General features: G+C 46.1%; 1 protein-coding gene across 6 annotated transcripts; it reads right to left on the bottom strand.

The window, feature by feature from the left end:
• Window positions 1-76: 76 nt before the first annotated feature.
• On the bottom strand, window positions 77-26,107 carry SAP130 (Sin3A associated protein 130). Of its 6 annotated transcripts, none has more exons than XM_030455926.1 (21): window positions 25,993-26,107; window positions 25,128-25,245; window positions 24,129-24,364; window positions 23,413-23,571; window positions 22,259-22,370; window positions 20,756-20,880; window positions 19,821-19,945; window positions 19,075-19,225; window positions 18,788-18,878; window positions 18,412-18,516; window positions 17,274-17,415; window positions 16,893-17,014; window positions 14,022-14,324; window positions 12,917-13,091; window positions 11,651-11,755; window positions 10,608-10,969; window positions 8,960-9,208; window positions 8,533-8,658; window positions 7,492-7,595; window positions 1,228-1,341; window positions 77-1,013 (listed from the first exon to the last, which is right to left on the bottom strand). In XM_030455926.1, exons 2-21 carry the CDS (start codon window positions 25,237-25,239, stop codon window positions 855-857), a joined length of 3,177 nt encoding a protein of 1,058 aa, XP_030311786.1. In that variant the 5' UTR covers window positions 25,240-25,245; window positions 25,993-26,107; the 3' UTR covers window positions 77-854. The 6 variants fall into 6 exon arrangements, with proteins under 6 accessions (XP_030311786.1, XP_030311787.1, XP_030311784.1 ...); XM_030455927.1 differs by having other exon boundaries at window positions 8,960-9,205; window positions 12,917-13,094; window positions 25,993-26,068; XM_030455924.1 differs by having other exon boundaries at window positions 12,917-13,094; window positions 25,993-26,067.
• Between the last annotated feature and the right edge of the window lie 792 nt (window positions 26,108-26,899).

Below are 26,899 nucleotides of genomic sequence, written 5' to 3' on the forward strand. Positions count from 1 at the left end.
GCTTCTTTCAAGGTTGGTTTTTTTGGTCAGTTTTCAGGTTGAAGAGTTTTCACTAATACAAAGGTGTACAAACTGCTCACATACAAAAACCTCCAAGTCCTTTATTAATGTATTCAGGATGTATGTGGTAATTAACAATTAACGTTACACCAGCTACAGGAAGTCCTCTGTTGCAGGAGGTACTTGAGAACAAGGATCCCAGAGCACCAACATAGACACACACACAGACACTACAACATCACTGAAATTATTTCCCCCTCCCTTTTTTTTTTCTCCTTTTTATACCTTGACAGCTAGGACTTCTGAGCCATTAGAGATTCTGAACATGGCAGATCTGGTGCAGTGGCACTGGTTTAAGAAGGCTACTGCAGATGCTGGAGGGTCAGAACAAGAACCAAAAGGGGTAACTGAAAGTGGTGTCATTTTTGGTGCTTTGAAGCACAGCTGCTCTCAAGGTTGATACCTGTACATCAGCCTCCTGGTGGTCCTGCAGAACCTCCTGCCTTACAGGTGTCTACACACCTTATCCCTAAGCTGCAGAACAGAATGAGAGCACTGTCTGCCACACATTGCATCATTAGTTCCAATTAGTAGGCACTGACACATTGGGAGGGTTAAACAAATGGGACTGGAAAGACTTTAAAACGGATGAGCCTGAGAGAAATCTTTGTTCATTATGAGAGATCAGTGACAACCCCTTCATGTCACTGGGCTTCACATGCCCATGGTGCTGTTAACAGTTCCCTAAGCTCATCCTTTTTTATTCAGATGCTCTGCTTAGAAATAAACCCAAACTACAAGAAGTTTCAACTCCATTCTGTTCACATTCTCCCCTTCCAGTCATCATTCTGGATTTACACCTTCTCCTTTCGCTTTAATTTGGATACTTTCTTGACAGTTCCATTCTTGTTTAGAAGCTTCAAAACACGGTCCTTGTGATCCAGGACCTTCAGCATGGAGTCTCGAGCCTCATTGATTTGATCCATCACCAGTTTACACCTCTGCATGTTCCCCTGCAAGGAAACAGTCATCACCAACAGCCACCATCCAGTCTAAGCAACCACTGTGCCTCTTCCTAACACACCCCAACACTGGGGACAATGGGAACAGGGAAAGTGCCAATGTGGGGGTGTTTACAGCCACTGTCAGCTCTTACTAGTGGCAGTAGAATATTCTGCAATTAAGGGTAAAGCACCTTGGGCGGGTTGAGAGGCCCCAGGAACCCACCTGTATCAGCTCATTGATTCGGTGCAAATCATCATCAGTCGCTGCCTTTTTTTTAGGGATGAGTCCCTCCTGCAGGGCTGTGAGTCTCTCGTACACATCATGCTCCAGGTTGGTCTAGAAGACATAAGCACTTCATGAGCGGGTTCACCACTGGGCCAGAGAGCATTCGCCCACATTAAGAAAGCTACACAGAGAAGATGAGAATCCATTCCCCTACACAGGGAAGGTGATAAATCTGTTTTCCTCTCCACTGCTGTAGTGCTAAGGCTTGGAAAACAGGCCCAAGCCAGAGCTGATCTATGGATGAATCCTGTCTTTTTTACTAATAACCTTGTATCAGTGAGTATTGTGCTGGGTTATAACAATAGTCATGCTGATGCCAGCAGCTAATGTTTGTATCAGAATGCTGATGCCAGCAACTAACCACCCAAAATATTGTTTGTGCTGACTTGATGTCTGGAGACAATATTTTAGGAAACCCTACCACCCAGGCCCTGGACTCTGGCCAAGTCTTGGTCCTGGTTGGTCAGAGGGGGGATAAACCAGATAGTTCTGCGTAGCAAAATATGCAAGTCATTCTGATTTGCTGGTTTTTTTAATTATATAAGGCTGGACCCTCTTGCAGCAACTTTGGATGCCTCACCTACGGGTGGATGCACTGCATAGGATTTTCCCACTTGCTAGCAAGGGCTCTCCAAATCCTCACTGCAACAGTGACTGTGGATTTGGATGATGGGAACATATGCAAGTGGTGATGGGTCTCTCTTAATCACTGTCCTTTCTTTTATGTAGTAATGACTTGATGCATTACCCTGTACATTTTCTATCTGCCTGCCTTAGGTACTTTGGTCTGTATTTTTCTTATTTGGTTCTATTATTTAGCTATAGCCAGTAAAACACATCAACTCTTTTCACTCTGGTGTTCAGGTTTCATTACCATCCTCAATCAGTAAAACATAAATTGGTGTCAGAAGTGGGATACGATAAAAACACCACTATTTAAAGTTAAAGGCAATGAGTCAGTTCTACCCAATGTTCCCAGGTGGGAAGACCCTCCCTGTAGTTTGCTGGCCCAGGAGTGGGCTAAGGCTGGAGAACCATATGAGAAATAGGAGAGAAAGCTGAAGGGAGCCAAACCATTGGACATTTTAAATTGTATGAAAAAGGTATCTACAACTTTAGGCAAATGAGGATGGATTTTATTGACTGCATACAGTCGAAACAACATGAGAGGAAAGAGAGACTGTTGCTAGAGCATTCCCAGATGGCATGACAGATCTGTGATTTGCAGAATCAAATAGTGATGTTGCAATGTTAGAATAAGTTGCTTACTGGTACACTGGATACTTATTGGACAGTGGCAGAGAAAGCTGCAGTGCGAGTAGCACAGAATAAGAAAAGGAGAGGGAAAATGAATCATAAGAAAGTGAATGCAGTGATTGTGAAGGCAGGAGTGCAGGGGGATCCAGAGAAATGGGATGGTGACATCTGGGACTCAATGGATTCTGATCAGGCCAGTTCCACAGAGGAACTTAGAGGTAAAACCTGTGTTGGGGTGTAGGATGGAGCAAGACTCACAATGGGCAACTTGTGAGGTAGGATGTAATAGAGGATTTTACTCAGCATGAAGTACATGGTATCACTGAGAGACTTAAACAGAGAACAGGGGCATCCCTGCTCTCTTGGATGGTGCACTTGTATGATCAGGGGGCTACAGGGATACTCTTAGATGCAGGAGAATCCAAAACATTTTTGACACTCAGTTCAGATCCCTTTGTGCAAGATGCATTTCACAGCAACCCATGGGATGTTAATCTGTTAGCCATGGCTGCTCAGGGATGTAACACCAAATATCCTCCAGAGAACAATTGGGATGCATCTGCCCAGCAAGACTGCATACAGAGAATTAAAGGACCAGCAGCCCCACACAGAGCTTAAAATTTTCTGGAACAACTGGTCCCCACAAACTGTAAATGCCCTGATTGACACTGACGCAGAAGCCTCCTTAATATCTGGAAACTCAAAAGAGTGTAAGGGACAACCCTAATTGTAATTATTACTGGGTTAGGATGAAAACAAACTGAAGCAGTGCAAACACAAATAGAAATGAAATGGGGAACCTCCCAAAGTGACTGTATTCAGTAATGGTTGTTCAAATTCCTGAATATAGAAGTGGCATAGACATTTTGAAAGGACTGACTTTACATCTTTCTGATAGTATCAGTTTGGGGTCAAACCCTGTATCAGTCTTTACCAACCTGTTATGGTTGGTAAAGTAAAAATGCCTCCTGTAAGGATCTCAGCTGCAACCAAATTACTCACAATGAAACAATACAGAATTCCAGGAGGACATGAAGAGATCTCAGACAAAGATTTATTAGATGCATGAGGTTTACAGCAGACTACTATGTGTTGGAACAATCTGGTATGGCCCGTTAAGAAGAGTGATGGGTCCTGGAGAACTAGGGTGGATTTTAGGGAAATAAATAAGCAAACACCACTGCTCACAGCAGCTGTGCCAGACACTGTCATTTTAATAGAAAAGGTTCAGAAACATCCAGGAACTTGGTACGCTGTAATAGATTTGGCTAATGCATTTTTTACTATCCCAACTGCGGAAGAGCATTGGGACCAATTTGCTTTCACCTGGCAGGGACAGCAGTAAATGTTCACCAGGTTACCTCAGGGTGATTGCACAGCCCTAACATTTGCCACAGAGTTGTAGCTGAACACTTAGATGAAATACAATTGCCTCCTCACATACAAGTAAGTCACTTTATAGATGATATTTTGATGCATGGAAATGATGAAGAGAAGTGCAACAACTTCTTGAAATCATAATAGATCAGATGAAGCAGAAAGGTTGGGAAATCAACCTTGCAAAAATTCAAGGACCATCTCAGATGGTGAAGATCATAGAATCATAGAATTGGCTGGGTTGGAAGGGACCTCAGAGATCATCGAGTCCAACCCTTGAACCACCGTTGCGGTTGCTAGACCATGGCACTGAGTGCCACATCCAGTCTTTTTTTAAATATCTCCAGGGACGGAGAATCCACCACTTCAGTGGGCAGCCCATTCCAATGACAGATCACTCTTTCCGTAAAGAAATTCTTTCTAATATCTAACCTAAACTTCCCCTGGCACAACTTAAGTCCATGCCCTCTTGTCTTGTTGAAAGTCGTTTGGTAAAAGAGCCCAACCCCCACCTGGCTACAACCTCCTTTCAGGTAGTTGTAGAGAGCGATGAGGTCTCCCCTGAGCCGCCTCTTCTTTAGGCTGAACAACCCCAGTTCTCTCAGCCTCTCCTCATAGGGTCTATGCTCGAGTCCCTTCACCAGCCTGGTTGCCCTCCTTTGGACCTGCTCCAGGACCTCGATATCCTTCCTGAACTGGGGGGCCCAGAACTGGACACAGTACTCAAGGTGTGGCCTCACGAGGGCTGAGTACAGGGGCAGAATCACTTCCCTGGACCTGCTGGCAATGCTGTTCCGGATACAGGCCAGGATGCCATTGGCTTTCTTGGCCACCTGGGCACACTGCTGGCTCATGTTCAGCTTCTTGTCGATCCAGACTCCCAGGTCCTTTTCTGCCTGATTTTCTGGGAATTAAGTGGTATTATGGCTATTGGGAAATACTACCTAAAGCCCGACAGAAAATTTTTTCATTTTGCTGTACTGTAAAATAAAAAGCAAGCCCAAAGATTTACTGGGCTATTTGGATTCTGGAGACAACATATTCCCTATCCAGGACAAATTTTGCCACCTCTGTATAAAGTAACAAGAAAAAAATATGAATTTGAATGGGGAAATGAACAACAAGCTGCTTTTGAGTTAGTGAAAGAAGACATTCAAAAGGCTTTAAATTTATGGCCTCCAAAAGGAGAACTGGAGCAAAATGTCAGTAAATGACACACACTAACTGGAGCCTGTGACAGAGGCAAGGAAAGAAAAATATTTTTAGGCTTTTGAGGAAGAAAGCTGTCAGAGGCAGGAAGAAATTATTCTCCTTTTGAGAAACAATTATTAGCATGCTAAACCCACTTAATGTGTGTGACTATACCCAGTCTTCAAATAACACCTCTGACAGTAAGGGAGACTTTAACACACTGGAAAGTTGTCCCAGGTGCCATGGCCCCTTATTGGGCCACTCCAGAGGCTGCAGGGCTAGATCTTTGTGTGTTAAAATTGACAAAGGTAAATCCAAAACAGATAAGAGTTATAGATACTGGTTAGGAATTCAAATTCCTAACAGACATTTTGGACTAATATCAGCTTGCTTGAGCCTAGCCCTGAAAAGTGTTCATGTCATGGAAAGAGTAATTTATGCAGATTATCAAAGTGAAATTAAAGTAATCCTGTTGAGTAATAGTGAGCAGGATTTGATGATCCAACCCCGTGACAAAGTAACACAATTGTTGATACTACTAGTTTTACAAGCAGCTGCATTAAAAGGGGATCCACCCCCAGCCGCTACAGTCCATGGAAATAAGGGGTTTGGATCAAAAGAACTGAATAATGAAGCTAAAGTCTGGTTCCAAAGGCCGGATGGCCCCCCTGAACCAGCTGAAGTAATAGCCATGGGGAAAGACAATACCATTCTGGTTATGAAATCTGGGCAACAACAAAGAGAAGATGTCCCTGCAACAGAATATTATTTGCAAAAGTAACTGGATGGTGAAGACTTTTTGTCTTATGGGTCCTACACAACTGCATCTACCTGTGTGCTCTAATGGTCCGTTTGGGAAGGGGTATTATCCATATCACTTGATATGAAGGACAGGATCATTGTGAAGGAACAGAAGAACTAAGGATGATGAGACTATTATTATAAATATGTATCATATCTCTTATCCAACCAATTGCTAATCGGGAAAACAGCTTTTTGTCTATAGGAGAAACTGCAGCAGGAATATTCAATCTCGGCAACTGCTGGATCTGTGGAAATACAAGTGGATTTGAGGTTTGGCCTTGCATAGCCCAGCTGGTGCCACCTGGATGGTGGATCAGCACACAAAGAGATGTATGTGAAGGAACAGGATTTTGGACTGAGGACTGCAACCATTGGATGAGACATCATCAAGTGATGAACAAAGTCTAAATGTTTCTATATGTGGCTTTTAGGCCCAAATTAACCCCAGAAATGGTTTCACAGACATGATTCACCTGTAGGTCAAAGGACCGATTGTAGTGCTAAGGCCCAAGCCAGAGCTGATCTATGGATGAATCCTGTCTTTTTTACTAATAACCTTGTATCAGTGGGTATTGTGCTGGGTTATAACAATAATCATGCTGATGCCAGCAGCTAATGTTTGTATCAGAATGCTGATGCCAGCAACTAACCACCCAAAATATTGTTTGTGCTGACTTGATGTCTGGAGACAATATTTTAGGAAACCCTACCTACCACCCAGGCCCTGGACTCTGGCCAAGTCTTGGTCCTGGTTGGTCAGAGGGGGGATAAACCAGATAGTTCTGCATAGCAAAATATGCAAGTCATTCTGATTTGCTGGGTTTTTTTAATTATATAAGGCTGGACCCTCTTGCAGCAACTTTGGATGCCTCACCTACGGGTGGATGCACCGCACAGGATTTACCCACTTGCTAGGAAGGGCTCTCCAAATCCTCACTGCAACAGTGACTGTGGATTTGGATGATGGGAACATATGCAATCAGCAAAACAGATACTCGTGTCAAGAATTCAGAAGATGAAGCTTCTAGTGTGGAGTGTGGCACTATCATAGTTACTATCATCCTATTTACAGGACTGCTCCACTTCTGAACAAACGTGGATCCTAGCTGGAACTGCTTCCTTTATGTTTCATAATACTATTCCAGGAATGCAGAGGTTTTGGGGAGTTTGGTGCTAGAATGCAGAGCACCTACCTCACCCCCAACCTGAAACAGAAGCATCCAGGAATGAGGATCAGTGCTGCCTCCTCAGATCAGCCACACCATCCCAAACAGACGCTTCTTCAGACCTGTGCATCAGCAGGAGGGAGTTGCCAATTTTGATAATCTGTACAAAATACATCAGCTCTTATGTCTGGATCAAAACCAACACTCTCACGTTTCCAAGCCACTTATGCCACATTCCTGAAAAAGGGGAAAGTACGTCCCACTCCCTTTGGGCACGACATGCCAGGTCCTTTATGAGATCCCAGTGTCAGATGACCATGTACTCAGTTTGTAAAAGCATCCTCCTGTGTTACACGACTCCGTGTTCCCCCGCGCCGCAGGAAGCTGCCAAGCCCCATCAACCTACCAGCTGCAGTAGCTGCGCTGCACAGAGATGGACCTTCCACCCTTGAGCACGACAGGATACACCCTTCTGGTTGGCAATCTCCTGCAGCATGGCCTTCTTCTCTTCTGTCACCAGGAAACACAAAGACAGGTTATTCACATTCTGGGAGTCTGCCAGGCCTCTCTTCTCAAACAAAACCGTAACCAGCTCTGTCTCTCCATACATCCTAATAAACGACACTGAAGAATGTTTTCCATTACATAGGAAAAGGGCTACCCATCTGTCACATGTCTGACCACTGCTCTCACTTACTGATTGGTTATCTGTATTTTCAGAAAAATTATATACTGTTCTTTTCCCCTCCATTTAAAATTGTAGCAACGCTTCAACACCCTGCATGAAAGTTACAGGTCCGTCCCTTACCACTGAAGTAAGTATCTACTCCTTCCTTGCTGTATTTAGACAGCTGCAAATACCCAACTTACTAAAAAATTTTAAGATATTAACTAAAGTTCCTAAGAAACCCAGTATCTGATCTCTATTTTTTTCATATTAGAAAAAAGCCCATTATTTAAAAGCCCTCTTGTGAGCTGAAAAGCCTTGTTACACTAAATCTAGAATGTTTGTGATTCAACTGTCCAGTTTGTTAGATAGTAAGGAAATCAGAAAACCAAACCACAGCATATGGCCACAGCTGGTTTGGCTGTGTGTGAAGTGCCCATTCACTTCTGTAGGATTACTGTCTCAGTAATTTGCTATTGCTGCATGTAAAGACATCTCTCAATAACACTAAGATTTATTCTTTTACTAGGTAATAGCTGATTCTCTGTAGTGTCCCTTTTCTCTTCCTTCAGCTTGAGTCTGAAAGAGATTGAGGCAACATCCAGCTAATGGAAGTCATCAGCTACTTGACCAACCCTCATTTTCAACACTGCACTCAGTGTTGATCAACCTTTTTGTGGGATGGCCTCTCAGCACCAGCTAGCCAAGGGGGCTCCTCAGACACCTGGAGCAGTTCATCCCAGGTCAAGGAAACCGTGTAACTCCAGGAGGCAGACAGACCTTTCACCCGGACATCGCTGTATCTCTGGAAGTGGTGGTAGGCAGCTTTCCAGGGATTGCGGTAGTGACGGAGCAACGTGATGGGCGGCCGTGGACGCACGGGGACGTATCTCACACCTTCTTCATCTAGAAAAGGAGCCAGGAAGAAGCCCGTTGCCATCATCATCAAGAAGATAAACAGAGATCAGCACAACACCAGAACTCCAAGAGAAGACCAGTTATCACCACCTCACACAAAGTGATGCTCTGTGTGTCAAGAAAGGTCATTTCTCCCAAAAGCATAGAAAGTACTGAGAAACCAAATACTTGGATTCTGTATTATTTCTATTTTCAAAGCAGGAGAATGACAGAGCACCTTTTCCAAGGAACAGAGGAAGCAGAAAGGCAGACCTCTGAACAGGACAAAAGGTACAAGAGATGACATTACCTATATACTCCTTTGGGGGAGACTTGCGCTTCTCTGCCTTCACCAGCAAACTTTTGGCAGTGGATTTCTCATCATCGGTGCTATTTGTCTCCATCATGTCCCCTTCCTCTGTGGAGATGACGTGCTGCTGCTTACGGGGTTTCTTCCTCGGGGAGGCACCAGGTGGCAAATCACTTGGAGGCATTGAAAGGTTGTTGGCCAGCAATGCCAACGATGGGGACACAGTACTTGTAGTCAGTGGAGGGACTGCTGAGAGGAAGGACAGAGGCAAAAAACCCAAAGCATGGGTATAAAGTGACACACTAGCGTTGTCTGAACACTGCCTCCAAGAGCAATCGCTGTTTCAGTGCAGTGTGAGGACCATGGACTCCACTGCACATGCATTTCAGCTCCATGTTTGCAGAAGACATATGTTAAGCCAGCAGCAGCTGCTAGGACAGGCCTATACCCTAAGATCTTTAATGTTTCATCTAAAAGCACATACAAAATTAGACCAGAGACAACTGTCCCTCAGTTCCTTCATATTTGAAGCTCATGTTAGGTGAATGCCACAAAGAGGAACCCAGCCTAACATACGCCTTGTGCTACTGTGAAAAAAGATCTCTTTGTCTGTCCAGCACAGACGACAGTCAATAGCAAGTCCCTTCTCTCTCTGAAATGCAAGCAGAGCACCCCATGCAGTCTGTTGAACTGCAGTGCTCCCTGGAAGAGCCTGCTTGTCCTGGCAGGTTTACAGCACCACACCAGGTCACTGCCCCAGCCAACACCCTCTGGAAGTGGGCAGCACAGCAGCAGGGAGCTGAAGGAAAGCCCTTGGCTTTCAGAGGGAAAAGCTCAACCAGCCATGACTAAGGCTGCAACAGAACTGAGACCTGGATGGGATCTCTTGACAAACTGGCATTTCCTCAGCTGCTGGTAAGGCAAAAGAATGCTGAAGGCATTATGGCTACCTGCCCATGCTCCAGAGACATCCCTAGCAAGCAGCTTCTTCTACCACAGAACTACATACAGCTTTAAGGAAAGTGATGACGGCAACAACAGAGCAGAACTCTGACACCACATAACCGTGAAGGAAAGAGGTGTATGTATTATTCTGCCACAGTGTAGTGCCTGACCCAGGAGCCACACAGATCTGGACTTTACTGATCAGACCAGCAGACAGCAACTATAGGCAAGCTGGATGAGTAAGGCAATATAATGAGTATTTTAGAATGTTCTAGAGAAAAATATCCATGAATCATAGGAAGGCCACATGGAGTCCTCCTCTGATCACTAATTCTTTACACAGAAGAAAGGTCCTTGAATCTGAGCAGTTGGATTTGTGAGAAAACTGGAATTAACTTTAGTGATTCATAGTATGTTGGTACTACTGCTGAGCTTGAGTGTTTTAAGCAAGGAATTCACACAGACTCTTTGGAGTTGGATCATGTGAACATGAACAAAGTCACAAGAGCAAGTGACTTCATAAAGGATAAGGGAGAAAGCAAAGAAGATGTTGGTAAGTAATAAGGCATATGGGAACCCTTTGACTGGTCTTCTGTGCTACCATGAAAGGGATGCAATTTCATTTTCAGGATGAAAGTGTTGAAATCCTCCTAATTTCTACACTATTTCAACAACAAAAGTAAACCTGATGATTACCACCTACCAGATACTGGTCGCATTATGTCCATAGGCTCCACTTCCTCTTTGATTTTTATCTCTGGCACTGTAGGACCCAGCACTGCTGACAGGGCCCCACTCATGGTGGATGGAGGGGCAGGTGCGGCCACAATTGTGGTAGAAGTTGGCGGAGCGGCTGGGACAGCTCCTGGAATGGTGGAGAGAGCTGCTGCAGGCTGTGAAGTGGGACTGGCTGCTGCAATGATGGTTGGAATGGCAGAGGGAGGCTGCTGGGAGGTGGGGGGGACTGCAACGGTGGGCTGCTCACCACCTTGGTTAGACACTGCTTCCATCGACATAGTCACCGGTGTGGCCATGGACACATGAATTTCAGGTTTTGGTTTGGAACTGTAACATAAAAAAAGAAAGAGAAAATAAAGTTGACAGCATCTCAGACACGACCACCTTGCACAATTTGAGTGAGCCTAGTGGGGCCCAGGCTTTTCATTTTGTCCTGCACCCACAAGTAGCACTTGGCTCAGTGAGGTGTTTAACAACAGGTGTCTCCTCAGTTGTTTCCTCCTCCACTTGCTTTCCAATCCTTTTTACTTATTATAGATGCTCTTTTCTTACACTCACTGGAACAAGCAAATCTCATTATTAATTCCAGATAGTTCCAAAATACTTGTAAAAGGACCAAGAGAGTGTCACACTGCAGAGAACTTTTACCCAAAGCTGTACTGCCCCATCCTCTCTTTACAAGAGCTCCTGGTCTGGCTAAGTTATGAAACAATGAACTGTAAAGCCATGGAACTCAACTGAAGCAAGGCAGAAGCTCCATTTACCTTTTTTCAGCATTACTTTCCAAGTACTATAGTAGAAAATTTTGAGGCGCATCTTTTAGAGGGCAATTGCCTCAGCTTTACAACAGCACAAGGAGTCATCTCTGTTCAGAGTTGTCATGCTGACAAACCCAAAATAGATCAAAGTTTCCCAAAGGAAAGGAAAAATCTTTCAGCAGTCAAAGAAAAGAAGTCCAACAAATACAATTAATAAATTATGATAGTCTGCTGCTTTCTGAAGCCTTACCCAGCAGGCCTTGGTGATCCAGACGTGCTTCGCATCGTACTCTCCACACGCGTACTGGCTACTTCAGGTGGCTGAGGTGGAATTAAGCTTTTCCGGACAGCCAGCCTGTAAAGGAAAGATGGATCTCAGAATCCCACCTCCAAATACCACCCAGAGCAAAGGAAATCAAACCCCTCTTGCCAAACAAGGACTGCAGCCTCAGCTGTACTCACTACAACTGATGCACTACACAGCCTCGTTTTACATTCCCAATTAGTTGGGATTTTTTACTGTCTTTAAAGATAAAAGATTTGCTCTGGTCCAGTCTCACCCCCATTTGGGAGTTCTCCATGAATACCAGCTTTACTTTCATCCTGCCAGTCAAAGCATCTTAACTACAGCCACCAGGCTCCAACAGTGGACAGAGGGAGGTCTGGCCACAATGCTACAGTCCTTTGCTGCTACTTCAAGATAGAGCAAATCATCTGTTACTCAACAGTGTCCAGGCAGGCATCTGCTGTGTTTGGCTGGACCAGACCATGTCAAAGTCTGATTCCAAGATTCCAGGCCCTGAGTGTGGATGTCAGGCAGCACAGGGCTGAATACAGAAAAGTATTTCAGAGATTTGGGGCTGGAAGTCAAGCTGGTGTGCAAAATAATCAGCCTCTCAAACGGAAGCATTCTTCAGTGATCTACCTCTCCTCCTTTAATTTGTGTTTCAGTTTTACAGCCTATGGCTTCTCTGCCTTAAAAAAAGGTTTCCACTCAAGTAGAAAAATATGCAATTTCAGTTTCATAGGAATGTTTACAGTCATTAGTCAGGAGAAAATGTGTTGTTAATTATAAAGCTGTGTCTTGCCTCTTTATTCAGGCATTTAAAATTAAATAGCATAAAATATTTTAAGAGTTTAAGTTACTCCCTCAATTGTTCCTAATCAGATTTCACAGCAGGGTACTAATTCTATCCGTTCTACTCATCCACATCGTATTCCAAGAAAAGCACTGAATATAAAGCGCACAATTCTAATTTTAGCAGATTATGAACTCTTTGCTTTTTATTACACTAAGCAAGAAAGCCTCAAATCCACTTTCCCTCAAAAGATCCCCTTGAAAAGCTAGGAGGAAAACTGTCCTCATTTTGTAACTGACAGTAAGAGATCAGCAGGTTACTCATCTCCAGTGCTGACTGAACAACCTGCTAGAACTTTTCTTATCCTATGGCAATTATTCCATTTAGCCTGGACAACAGAGAAATGCCACTCACACCTCCTCTTCAGTTCTACTCACCCATCAGTGGTTGGTTTCTTGCGGAGGATGCTGGGGCGCGGGGAGGAGCCCTGGGCTGGGGTGCTGGCACTGGCACTCTGGCTGTGGGTTTGCACAACTGTAGTTGCTGCAGAACCCGTGTTGAATGTATTGCTAATAGGATTGGCTACAATGGTGGCTCCATCTGCCAAGACTACTGCTGGGAAGGCCGGACATTGACATGGCAGAGAGAACAAGATACAGAGAGAAAAAAACAGCAGTTACTTAAGGAAATCTGATGACAAAGCAAGTGTTTGCAGAGCACCATGCTCCCCTCACTACCCTCTCCAATCACAGTGCTTTCCAACTATTCTGTAAGCAACACCTTCGCTACAAGCAATCTGATGGAAAGTACCTCCTGCCTAACAACTGCTGCTAGGGAAATAATCTTTTCCAGAAGAAATGGAAAATGCAGACATCACTAGAGAGATCACCACCACAACTGGGTCAACAGAATAACACTCCTGGCAGAGCCTGCACAGCAATACATGCCATGCATAAATGAGCGCCATCAGCTGTGTTCATGTTCTGACCTTTTGCCAAGGCCTGCTTGGCCAACCCAGTGATACAGAGCATTTAGACAGTCAGGAAGTCACCACACACTATGTCTGCCAGCTTTGCAACAGCTCATTGTCTTTGTTGCCACATCCTGTTTCTTCCACAGCTGTTCAATCAGACCAATCATCTATAATGGAAGATGGTTTCTAGAGCCCAAGATCAGATTACCATCAGGTACCTGCCCGTATTTTCATTGCTGTTGTGATCTAATGTGTAGCTGGAACAGTTTAGAGAACATAACTTACTAGCAAATTCCTTTCCCCACAAGGCCTTACTGCAGGGAGCTCTTTATCCTCCAGCACTAGCAGTCTCTCCCACTGCAGTGACCCCATCCATGCAAGGCAACCCACGTGCTCCCCTTGGCATGCTCCAGAACAGATTAGGAAATAGGTAAAAAAAATTCAGTGGGAGAATATGGTGGGAAAATAATGCTGGAGCCCTGAGGTCACTTGCTGGGGTACAAGGAAGAAATGAGCCAGATGTGCAGGACAGGAGCTCAGCTGCTCCAGGCCCGGCCAGTGGCTCTTACCCGAGGTTTTGGTGTCAGCCTGTGGCTGCTGAGTGCCGATTGGTGCCGGCTGCAGTCCCTGTGTCCCCATTGGCGCCGCGGGGTGGAGTCCCTGTGTCCCGATTGGTGCTGGCTGGATGCCCTGAGCGCTGATTGGTGCTGGCTGGATGCCCTGGGCGCTGATTGGTGCTGGCTGGATGCCCTGGATGTGGCGGGCATGGGAGGCATCCACTGTCATCAGCTGCATAGGGTTGAGGTGGACAGTGGAGGCCACGCCAACACCTGTCTGCGCCGTGATGGCCGAGTTGGGCGCCTGGGCTGAGACTGGGGGCACAACACAGACACCTTGTCATGCCCCAGCACCTCCCTGCCCCTCCCACTCTTCATATTTGCTCTCTAACACTGTTTTGCATTGAACAATTAATTTGCCAGCCTGATTATTGTAACAGTAAATTTGAGAATGGAGGAACCACTTCTGGCTCCCTGCCAGAAGAATGAATCATTACTCTTTATTTCCATTCACTTTTCTATTTCAAAATAAGAGAGAAAAGACCAATTCTAAGTCCACTTTTGATTAGACTCAAACTGTATTTCTGCACTCAACTTCCAGTCTCAGAAAGCTGTGTATTCTTTTCATTCAGCATCTTTTACAATGCTTGCAAAGTATCAACACTGCATTTTCCCTGTGTAAAAACAATTTAAAGAAATCAGAAGCTTAAGCTATTCCTTTTGACAAGACATTCTTTCCACAGAGCTGATCATACAGCAATTAAACACCAAATCTTTGAGGGAAAGCAAGCAGAGACTCAAGTCCTTAAACCAGGTAAGGTACTCAAGTACCTTAAACCAGGGCTTGCTTCCTTATGCCTCTCCCCAGCCACATAGTCATAAAGAGATCTTTCCTTAGCACAAGTGACCAAACTGTTGTGAAGTTGGGTAAATCTTACCCAACTTGAAATGGCACTTGCAGTGATGGGCTGGATCCCACAGTTAAAATGAACACGGACTCTTTTCTGGCAAAGCTGTTCTTAGTGAACCACCTGTTCCAAGACGGTCGTTTATTTAAATTTACGGCACTGAGCAACTATGATTCTATCTTTCCAGATATACAGTATGGCAGAGGACACTCCTCCCGTTGCAGATTATGGCAACACTGTTAGACTACCTGCAGCTCCAGATCTCCAGTCTTTACAGAGCAGTGCTGCTATTTCTGCAACCACACGCAGAACGAGGGTGAACTTGCCAGTAAGGGACTTGCTGGCTCACAATGGAGAGAGCCCTCTCATCACAGAACAAGCTGTTTTTCTCATTGTCACTGGGTTTTTGATCAAGTTCTTGTGCTGACAAGACACTCTGACAACAACTGTTAAACCCCTAAAAAAACAGCACCAGGGCCTTAAAATGGCTTCTGTAAAGTACAGCATATTAGTTCTCCTTGTAGAACACCTTATGCAAAACATTCTTTCTAGGCAACACAATCCTTTTGGGAGACTAGATAAACACAACCAGCATCTGGAAAGCCAGAGCCAACATTCTTCATCAAAATTCTGTGTTAATGCTCCTTACCTTGGTGACCTTTAAAGTCTCCTCAGCACTATTATTTAAGCTCTCACCTGGCTGTGCTCTGGTGCACATCCCTCCTGATACCTAGAGAATCATCTACTCTGACCTGTCACCAGTTACAACCGTAATTAATACCTATGACTTCACGTCAATTAAAGAAGACAAATGGCTCTGCCAATGAGCACCTGCTGAAGAACCAACATCTGCTTTTCCAGAAGCGAGCATGAGCCTACCAACACCCCAGTACGCTACACAACTGAACTCCTGACAGTCTACAACCATGTTCCATCAGGGGTTTTGTCACCACCCCTCAGCTACGGCTGCCAATACCAAGGTCCACCACTCACCTGCACATTCTCCTTTAAAGCCTTCAGCCAAAGTGCAAGTAGGCACAGAAGCAGCTCACCTGTCCCTTTTGTGAGGCATTAAGTCATTACAAAACCACCTCAACTCCTGACAGGACAGTCAGGACTTGCACCTTTTCACCAACAGAAAGAACAGACACCAGTAACTCCAGTTCCCTGTGCACACTTTCCCATTCATCAAATGGGCTTTGCCACCTTCAAGTCCTTCCAAATTCCCCCTACACTCTGTGAGGGTAACATGATGCCAGCAGACAGATGTACAAAAATCTATGAAAATCCAAATCATTGGTATTCCCAAGGCTTGGACTGTGGACATATTACTGTGGATATATTACCACATATATAGACAGTCCTAAAACACTCAAGTTTTACCTAAGAACACTCCAACTTTTGTCACAGAATGATGGAAGTTTTGGTTATTACATGGGCTCACATTATACATGACTTTTTGACTGCAAATCACTGCACCTGCTCAAGCACATTAATTGCTCTATTCTTTTAACTATAACACTAATGCAAAAGTTAATAGTGCAGCTTATTTTTTCCATTTTGGTTCAGGTTTCTCTCTCAAACTGTACAGTCATATGGAAAGAGCTTATAATGGGCTTCTCAGAATACCAGAGAACAAAGATAACACAAAAGAGCTGGCTTAGTTTGGAGGACCTGAATAGTTTTGACTTCTGTAATTAAAAAAAAAAACAAAAAATCAACTTCCTTAAGAAATACAAACCCTTAGATATCAAATGTGAAACTCCTGAGAAAATGCATTATCTGTCTTTAGTACCTCTGAAGTAGTTCAGCACCCTTTGCCCACAAGTCTTCCCCTCAACCAAGTTAGACTTTTTGTGACAAATTGCCAGAACCAAGCACAAAAAGCCTCTGCTCCTCCTCCCACCACCCTCGCTTATCCGTAAGCTAACAACTGAAGACAGGTGGAAGTCAGCCTGCTCCAAGCTGGTCCTACCTGGGTACTGGCGGATGGTGGACACGGAGCTGGTGATGGGGGTGTAGGTGTGAGCTGTCAGAGGGTAGGCAGAGGGTGGGTACGTTGGTAAGAAGTACTGGAACTGGACAGGCACCGACTGCCTACAGGCACCAGAGAGAGCACACGTCACACACAGCGTTTCAACAGTTCAGCTTCACCCCTGCTCTTGGGCCATTCCCCAAGTGTTGTCATCTAAACTGTCATAAGGTATTAAGTATCTCAACTCTGCTGATAAATTCAAAACTACCAAACTGCCCCCAGCCCGGGTTTTTAAAACACATTATTAGAACTTGGAGAAGCAGTGAGGCACTCAAAACCTTTTCCCCCACACTCTTGTTCACAGAGCTGTGGTTTCCTCACCTGTTGTCATTCCTGGTTTCCATTGCTACAGGGTTTGGGGATGCCCGGTGACTGGAGAGGGGAATGAGATTACTCCTCTCTGCTGTGTAATCAGACTGGATCCGGGGAGAGGTGTGTGTGATCTGCTGAGGAACCACTTTAGCTGCACAGAGAGAGACACGTCCTATGTTAGCAGTAAAAGGAAAAGTTGACAGATACTGAAAGGCAAGAGTCATTCTCTTGGCAAAAACCCCACTGCTGCTGTCCCCACCCCCCAAATAAAAAGCTACCCTGTTCCCAGATGATTTCCTATCTACACTGATGATAGGTATCCTCATTGGGAAGAAAAAACAAGGGAAATAAGGTATTTTCCATCCATTTGAACCAGAATGGAAGGACATTATAAAGGCATACAGAAGTTATACTTGCTAACAGATTATGTTACTCCAATGCTCAAGTGATTTTATTTTTTTTTCTTAGAATCAGTCCAATCCTTTCAACTGTCAAGAACTTTACAGAAGCCAAGGGAAAATCAGATCAAGGCAGATATATATATATAGAGGCCAAGAAAACACCTACAAAAGCCTTACAGGAAACACTGGCATATCAAGATACAACTCCACTTCTTGGAAACTTATGTCAAGGAAAGATATTACAAGATTTAAAAAGAACAATTTCCTCTCTTTTCAGCAGGAAAAGCGAAATTAAGAAAAGGAAACATATGCTGTTATACAGGAAACATCTCAGGCTAATTTCTAGTGTTTTACCTCCAAATGAACATACTAAACAAACTTGACAGGGGCACCTTACACATCAGGAAGCACAGGAAGCAAATTGCAAAATGAACTATGAAAGCCATACTCTACCATCAAGCAGTTACAACTCTAGTATAATGAATGTGGGTTCTGAAATGCCAAAAGGCTCAGGTTCATGTAAAAAATCCAGTTATGTACTATTTTATTACTTACTCCTTCTAGAACATGTTTCATCATGGTATTAAAAAACATTATGCCACAGTAGGCCCATTACCTAGTTTCTCCTAGCTCAGAGTGATTATCTTCTCCTTCTTAATTTGCTAATTTTATTTTGATGCACAAACACTGCTAGCATAAACCAAAAACTGATGCTTACAGTCTCTTCTTAAACTGAAATTACTCACCAACTGGGATGTTTGAGGTTGTGACAGCTGTAGCATGGGAAGAATGGGAAGGCATTGTCATGGTGACAATGGTGCTTGTAGGCGCTTGGGTGTGAGAGACAGAACCTAAAGAAAAAGAAAACAAACATACAAGATGGTCCTACAGAGCCTTATCACACCAATGTAGCCAAATAAAGAGGACAAAACACCCAACTCAAACAAGCTCCCTGAAGAAACAAGCAATTTCTCTCCTGAAGTCTGCTCATGCACTTCCAAATGCAGCCTTTACTACAAAAAAGTAATTACTGAAAAGTAACCAGGTCCCACCATCAAAGAGAAAAAACAAGAAAAAACCCCAACAGAACACACCTCCCAGAACAGCACTGTCAATACTCACCAGCTGTGGTTGCTGAAGCGATCGTATTCGTAGCCAAAATAGGTGCCACTGTTGCTGCTGCCACTGGAGTACCAGTACTGAAAATGGTTTTCTAGGAAAAGAAAACCTTCCATTTAGAAGACTTGTGCATTTAAAATATTTACTCCATATGGAATCATGCTGCTTTGACTTTATTAAGTTCTAAATTCATGTTCTTTACTCTTTTCCACAAATTCAATCCTAGTGCTCAAGATGGACACAAAAGGGGGGGGGTCTACAGGGTTTTTTTCCCCTCTCTCACAGTTTACCTGAGCCATGGTGTGGAGCTGTGACTTCTGTGTTCCTATGGCTGGGTGGGAAGGTAGCGTGATTCGAGTAGCTGTGTCCCTGGGCTGTGCAGGCCGCTGAATGCTGATGGCTGCAGAGGGTGGGTGCTGCTGGATGGACAGGGTGGGCCGACTGGAGAGGAATTAGAATAATTATGAAAGATGAAGGCAATCACCTGGATACTCAATATGAAAAATAAGGTGCTGGTACACGTATCAGGCCCTGGTCTCCTTCTCTTTGAAAGCAGCACTGCTATCAAACACATGGTCAAGCTTCTTATGCTGCTTTAAATACACAGCTGTTCTCACCCTCTGTAACCACCCCAGGGGGAGGGCAGACTTGGCAAGAACATGGATCAGTTGATAAAAGACACTGTCAACAAGGATGCTCTTCAACATTCATGTGTAATTTTTTTTTTACTCTGTCTTCCTAAAAGAGAGGGGCTGAATTAGCCACAAGCTCCTATGAGAGGCACTCTGCTTTCCAGAAGCAGATGATCACAACTGAGTCATTAAGCTCTTTGTTTCTCAGAACACAGAGCAACAGTTCACATGTACTGCAAATTATTCACAAAACTGAAAGCATTTGCAGTGTGCAAGCATTACTATTTTTTTATTATATTATCCCACATGTAGAGGATAACCAGCTCTGGATGTTTCACACGTATGTGTTCCCTCCCTGCAGCCTCTGTAAAGTCACAGTACTCTGGATTTCAAAGTGTCTTCACCTGAGAGTTGACTCCGTAGCATGTGCTGCTGTTGTAGTTATAACAGGGGACTGAGCTCTTGTGGCTGAGACAGTAGCCACCACAGCTGGAGGAATAGTGCTTGAAGTTGTCACAGGAGGACGAGACTATAAAAATGAGTCAGAGGGACACATTCAGAAAACAAATGCTGCTGCTTAGAGAGTAAATAGGAATTAGTTAGTTGAAACTGGTTTTCCTACATCTCAGCACTAAGTTTTGGCATTCTAAGACATTTTCAGTCTTTCTGAATTGATCTGCAAGTTCCTCATCAGACCTGTCCTGGTTTTCAAAGCATGCACATCACAGCAATTGGTAATCAACAAAGTTAACAAGATTGGACCCCTCAGAAGTCTTCAGAAAATAAAAAACAAGGGTCAGCTCCCTTCAGTATGAGAAGCCACTCCAATCCAAATATACAGGAAGTCAAAGGGGAGCTAACCAAAAGCACAAAGATGTTTAACCCTTTTATCTAACACTGACCACTAGTACTGTTGTAGGGAGATGATACCTACAATCTTCTCCCTATATGTGTCTATATATATATACAGAAGCATATTAAAATGAGATTTAATTCTCCATCTGTATGTATTTAAGAATAAATCAACACGAGCATATCACACCAAGTCTTTCAGACCTTAAAACTTGAGTATATCTAAACAGAGCCCTCTCCCCAGTTTTTGAACACTTTGGAGACATTTAAAACCCCAATTTCTGGCACCAAATCTACAAAGGAAATAAAACCTCATGCAATTACTTCACCACTGTCAGCTAGAAACTGTTACCCAAGAAACAGAACTCGAAGGGAGATGGCAGCAGCCTCAGCCCAGTGAATACACAGCTCCTGGGAAGTGCCAGGAGGAGGGGCCAGACAGTGGGTGGTGGCCAGTGCTTCCAGGAGCTGCCTGGCTGGTACCTGCCTGGATGGGCTGGTGGATGATGTGCTGCACGGCGGGCTGGGCAGTGGCTGCGTTGGGCAGCTGAGAAGCAGGTCTCAGGACTGTGGTGACTTTGGAACTGGACATCACTGCAGCAGCTGCTGCACCTGGGAAACAAACCAAGTGTATTAAATACCCTGCACTCACGGGGCTCTACGACGACTGCAGAGACAAACTTGGATGTTACCTGGAGTGTACTCAGTTTGAATGTATTTCATTCAAACTGGCAGCTCAGCTGACACTGGTTTAAAAGCAAGGCTTGCAACAACTATACATGAGGTTGCCTGAAGTATGTGGGGAAAGGGAGGTATTACTTTAAATTAATTGGCTTTACTGATACTTCTCACTCCCATGTAACAACCTTGTGTTGCAAATCTGATCTTTTTCTATTCCAAAGAAATTACTAAGACTCAAGCTGTAAAACAGCTTGATTGCTGGGATAATGAGTAAATAAGTCACTTGATATCAACAGTAATCTTCCTGCACCTGATGAAGTTTCCAAGATACATGTGCAGCAGAAGAAAACCAAACAGAAATAATTTCCAGCCAACTTTTAAAGCTACAACAGCACAGGACTTTGGTTTATGTGTCTGCTGTTGACTGTCTCCACATCAAAAGAAACAGCTGTCAAAGGCAAATAGCCTCAAAATCATTTGATGGAGTAGACTGCATAGCTTCTGCAGATGTCCATAATTGAAATTATTACCTCGGAAGGCAATATTCTACCTGAGAGCATAAAAGCAGGAAGAAAAAATCCAATCAAGCACTGTGACAATATAAAATTTGCAGCTGCTGTCCCACGAGAATCAAGTGCAGAAAACTACATTTTACTTTAGCTACACAGTCCTTCCACCTACTGTAGTAAAAGATTAGGTCTTTACTCACATCAATTTATTTTTCTTGAATGCCAAAATAACATCAAATATGAAAAGAAATAAAACTATAAATGCTACTTTGAATTTAGATCAGTTTAAAGTTGAACTGGAAATCCAACCTGAGCACAGGGCTTCTTTTAAAGGGCCATTCTCCCATTTCCTAAGCTGCAGCAACCAAAATCCTGTGAGATGAGCACCTGTTGCTAGCACCAGCATTAACAACCTAGTTCTACTGCACACAATGCAGCATGTTATCAAGCACAAAAATGCAGAAGTGCTCCTTTTAAAATGGATACAAGAATATGCCTCAACACTGCTCAGGTGCCACTGTCACAGGTGAATGATGCTGGCTACCAAGAGCAGACATGACATTTTGCAAGTCAAGTCAATCTATACCAGTGTATATTTTTTTCTCAAAAGCATTCCTGTTTTAAAACACATAATTAGAATAAGAGATGTGCTGCCAGCATTTTAAACACTTTCACACAGTTCTGTGCACAATGGCTGAAGACACCATAATGCTTAACAGGCCAGCAGTCACCTATTTATGCCAGCAGCCCCAGCAGCTGCATTAGCAGAATTGAGGAGAATTTTTAGAGGTGATTTTTACCTCTGGGCAGGTGAGAAGCTCCAATGTGTAGCGGGGGCCCAGGAGCACTGCTTCTGATGATTGACATCTGCACGTTGGTAGCCATGATGTGATGCAAGTTACTAGGATGCCCCTGATGTTAAAGAAGTAACAAACCCCAAAATAAGCAATGCTGACAGAATTAATGGCCACATTATTACCAAGTCTAAGTCCCAAAGTAAAGATATTCTGTATCAATACTTGGTGTATGAAGGTTTCATGTATTACAGTTGAATGGGGAGGAGACAGATGTGTTTGCTGGATCAAGTTATAAAGCCTCCTGATATCCTCTGTGGAACATGCAAACATTTATCTGTTTCACTGATCTATTTTCTGGCTGGCACATGGACAACAGTCAGGCAGTAGTTATCTGCACATCAACCAGAGGCAGCCCCTCTGCTCTGAGTGACTTCTGAGGCAAAGATTCATCCCACCTCTCCAGAAAAATCGAGAGAATGGTGGGAACCTGGCAAAGACTGCAACAAATTAATTTCATTTTCTTATCATTCTGGACTTGCCAGGAATATTAAAGATGAAAACCCACTGAAACTGCTGCACACTCTTAGTCAATCAACTCAAATCCACCTAAAGTGTGTTTACCACCTAAAACTTTGGAGGCTTAGCATTCTGGAAAACTAGTTTCAGATCATAAGGACAGGCTCTGGATTCAAATTTAAAGAGGAAAATATTTCTAAAACACCTCCCTCCCCCCTCTCAAATTTTGTTATTAGTGGTTTAACATGAATACACTGCAAAGCCATGAACTGCTAACCAGCCCCTTCTGATGAGCCCCAGGGAGCTCAAGAACACTGCAGTGATGAATCCCCACACTTCACCTCAACTAGAAACCCTCCAAGTGACACTGGGGCACTGGTCAGCAAGACCCAGATGCCCAGCAGCTTTTGGATATGGCTCTGTTCTCACAGCCAGCCAGCCTCAGTCTCATGATGACAACAGAGCTGCAGCTCTCTAAAGAGCAGTGGTAACTGAGGGTGAGGTTTAATGCTTAAAGTAGAACTGATCCAATAGCCCAGGGAAGCCTGTTGTCTCCTGCTGGTGGAGCCCACCTCTGCTGTACCAGTGTTAGTACTAATCTGACCACAGAGTGAGCTGGAACAGAAGAAAACCCAACAGACCTGTTGCCCACTGATTGTTGCCACAGGAATTGTTGGAGCCTGTGGTATGCTGCTTTCCATGGTCACAGTAACTTGCCCAGGAACCTTCGTGGGTGCTGACAGAGTAGAGGGTGGTGCAGGAGCAATGGGCCGGCTCGGCATGGTGGGCTTCAAGGGAGGCTACAAGAAATACAAAGACAAATGTAAGCAACTCCAAATTTCAGTGTTGAAGCAGAAATAATTCTGGCAGGTGTCAAACCCTGGAGAGAAAGTCAGCTTTGTGCAAGGATAAGCATGGTTAAGTACTTGGAGAGGAAGTATACTGGTCATTTAGAGTTATTCCATTTTAACAGGGGACAAAGCACTTTTGTACTGGACCTACAGAGCTTCTGACATACAGTTGTAAATGGAACATGTTAGGGCTGTGACATTTCCCTGCAGACACTGCACACTAACAGTTAATCTGAGATCCTCACCCAATCCCGTAGAGGAAATGGAAGATTTCAGAAACTGATCATCATCACTCTCCTCTTCCAAGATAAGCAAAAAACACCCCTCTTAAAAATGATGCTACTTTTGAGTCCTCACTGTATCACTGGATGGTCAGCAAAAGCATGCAGGGAAAGCTCAAGAAACAAAAGCAGGGACATTTTTGGTGTCATTTGGTTTTGCTCAACCCTCTTAACTTGTACTACAGATTGCATTTTTCTTCAATGAATTGTGACCCTCCTTATTACCTTCATAAGTCCATCTGAAAAGGAAAGTGGGACAGCTGGAGTCAAATGTGCTGGTGGAGCTGTCACTGTCACTGGAGCACCAGACTGGACTGGGTGGTGCTGGGTCAACATCTGAACCTGTGGGTATGGCCGAACCACCACTGGTTCCTGCTTTTCCTCTCGAGGTTGTATGGAGCCACCAGAGCCAATGTGCTCTCTAGGAGCAACTTCTGAGTCACGACTCGATTCATCGCTCACTAGTGAAAAAAAAGAAAAAGTGAACTCTGAGGAAAAAGGTAGAAAGAGTTAATCCACCAGATCTGAGATGCAATGCCTAAATAGAAGAAATTCACCTATACAATTAAACTTATTGCAGTGACAAAAGCTTTAGGGACTCTGCCACTCCTTCTCCTCAGAACCAATGGGCCTTGAAATGCCAGGCAGCCTGGGCTCAGCTCTGAGAAGTCCATCTAAAAACACCTTCTTCATCAAAGATGAATTTTTCATTCAAGTGAAAACACATAATTATCCAAGTAACTGCCAGAAAGTCCCACATCATATAGGCAGTACTAAAGAGAATAACAGAAGAAACAGACCAGTATTGGCTAGAATGGACCTTAAAGACCACCTAGTTCTAAGCCCCTGCCACGGGCAGGAACAGGTCCCAGTACGTGGGAGTGGATGGGGATGTCCCACCAGCTGGAACACAGGAACAGACCCCCCTGCAGACACGGTCACCTCCAGCACCCTGCGGACGCCTCGGCAGGGACAGCAGCCAAGGCGCCCATGTCCAGCGAGGGGACTCGCTCTTCCCCTCTCTCCCTCGCCACCTCCGAGGTGACGACGCAGGGGGGCGGGCACGGGAACGGCTGGTCAGTCCGCAACGGGACGGATCTTCATCCCTTCCTGCCCAGCAACGACCGAGGCCGCCCCGCTCCTCCCACCCAGCGCCCGGTTCCTGCGCCATCCCCGAAGCCGCGGACAGCGGCACCACTCCCACCCCAGTCCTCGGACCCTTACCTGTGGCGGGAGGTGCGAGGAGTCCGGTGGAGCCGCTGGTGGGACCGGGCGGCGGGGCTGCTCCCAAGCCGGCGGGCGGCGCGCCGGAGCGCGGGAACTGCTGTGAGCTCATCTCCGCCTGCGGGCACCGCCAAACGTTACGCTGCGTGGCGTCACGGAACGTCACGACACGGGCAACCCCCTCACCCCGACACCCGCCCCGCGGGGGCGACGACTCTCCCGGCAGGCACCGCCCTCGCTACCGCCCCGCTCATTGGGCGCGGCGATAGCGGCACGGGCAAAGCTACGCCAATCAGGCTCGCCCCTGACAGAACGGCCAATCCAGCGTAGGCCTCCCCAGCCAGTGAGAAGCAGCCGTACTAATGACGTCACGAAGCGTCGAACCAATGGAGAGGAGGGCAGCGCTGCCCAATAGGGGCCGGCCGTGCCGCCCGGGCCCGCCCTGCTGTGCCACCGTGAGGGGCCGCAGGGCCCGGATGCTCCCGGGAGCGCGGCGATGCCCGGAGCCGCCCTTCCAGGCACCGAGCGCGGGTCAAAGTGCCTGGCACTGCCCTGCTCTCCCCGGGCCCTGTCTCCTCGCCTGTCCTGTCTTCTCTCCTCCCCTGCCCTGCTCCCGTCTCTGCCCGCCCGCCACCTCCCGGTCACGCCGTCGCGGTCCCACAGCCGCGCAGAGTCCCGCCCCTCTCTCCTCTCCGCGGCCGCCTCAGCAGCTCGCACCGGTCCGCGGCACTGTCGGCGAGCGCGGGCTCCTTCCCGTCGCCGCGCACTGATACGGCGGCCCCCGCTCGTCGTTCGCAGCACTTCCCCAGAGCCACCCTCGGCCGCCGGAGCGAGGCGGTGCTGCGAGTGCTGCCTGCGGCGTTACCTGTGCCAAGGGCCCCCGGCGGCGGCCGCCGCTGAGAACCGAGCTCCTCTTCCGCCACCGTAGCTACCCGCGGCGGATTGGGCCCGGTCGGCACCGCCCCCTCGCTCTCCGCGCCCTCCCCTCCCCTGCTCCTCCCCGCCCCATTGGCTGCGGCAGAGCCGCCCCGCGGGGTGCTGGGACCTGCAGTCCGCGCGCAAGCTCCGCCCCGCAAAGATCTCGCGAGAGGCGGGAGGGGCGGGGCCCTGCCCGCGCGCGCGATTGGCCCTCAGCCCCGGGGTTTCCAGGGGAACGCGGCGGGGGTGGGGCCGGATGGCGGCCGCGGCGCGCGCGGTGCCTCATAGCCCCGGGACTCGGTGCGGGAGTTCCGCGCGCCCGTGTGCGCCCTGCCGTGTGCCGCGGCCGGACGCTGTGAGCACGTAGAGAGAGCCTGGCCCCAGCAGCCCTCTGTCTGCTCGCACAAACATCGGCTACCGGGGGGGAGAGAGGTGCAAAACCGAGCTCCCGGTTCTGTGACCGGGGTACACTGCAACAGTGAGCTGCCGCCAGCCCGGGGCTGCCCCCCCTCCGGTCACACGCAGCACGGAACGCCGCTACTTCTCGACGCTCAGAGATGCATTCAGACACACACCTGATCTGTAATTCTGAGGGCTTTTAGTAACACTTGAACATGAAACCAGAAAGAAAGCGTTGTAATTACAGAACACGGGAGTAATCCCGAGCTTTGCCTTCCGGTCTTCACGTTCGGAAGGACGCTGCTCCTCCGGGTGACCACCGATCACCGGGACTGGAGACTCGTTCTGTCTCTTGAGCGTTGGGGCACTGCTTTCCCTGGTCAGAGCTGCTCTGCTGGCTGCAATCCCAGCTCAGTTCTACTTCAACATCTCTGGAACGAGACGTGAGGGTTCGG

This window comes from Calypte anna, chromosome 9 (genome assembly GCF_003957555.1).
Source record: "Calypte anna isolate BGI_N300 chromosome 9, bCalAnn1_v1.p, whole genome shotgun sequence".
Lineage (NCBI taxonomy): Eukaryota > Metazoa > Chordata > Aves > Apodiformes > Trochilidae > Calypte > Calypte anna.

Excerpts from the sequence above, each read along its gene's own strand:
- SAP130 (XM_030455924.1), bottom strand. The coding sequence starts at position 25,239 with ATGAGCTCACAGCAGTTCCCGCGCTCCGGCGCGCCGCCCGCCGGCTTG. Across the intron at positions 18,879-19,074 it reads AGCTCCACACCATGGCTCAG|AAAACCATTTTCAGTACTGG; the intron begins GTAAACTGTGAG and ends TTCTTTTCCTAG. Across the intron at positions 9,209-10,607 it reads CATAATGCGACCAGTATCTG|CAGTCCCTCCACTGACTACA; the intron begins GTAGGTGGTAAT and ends CCTTCCTCTCAG.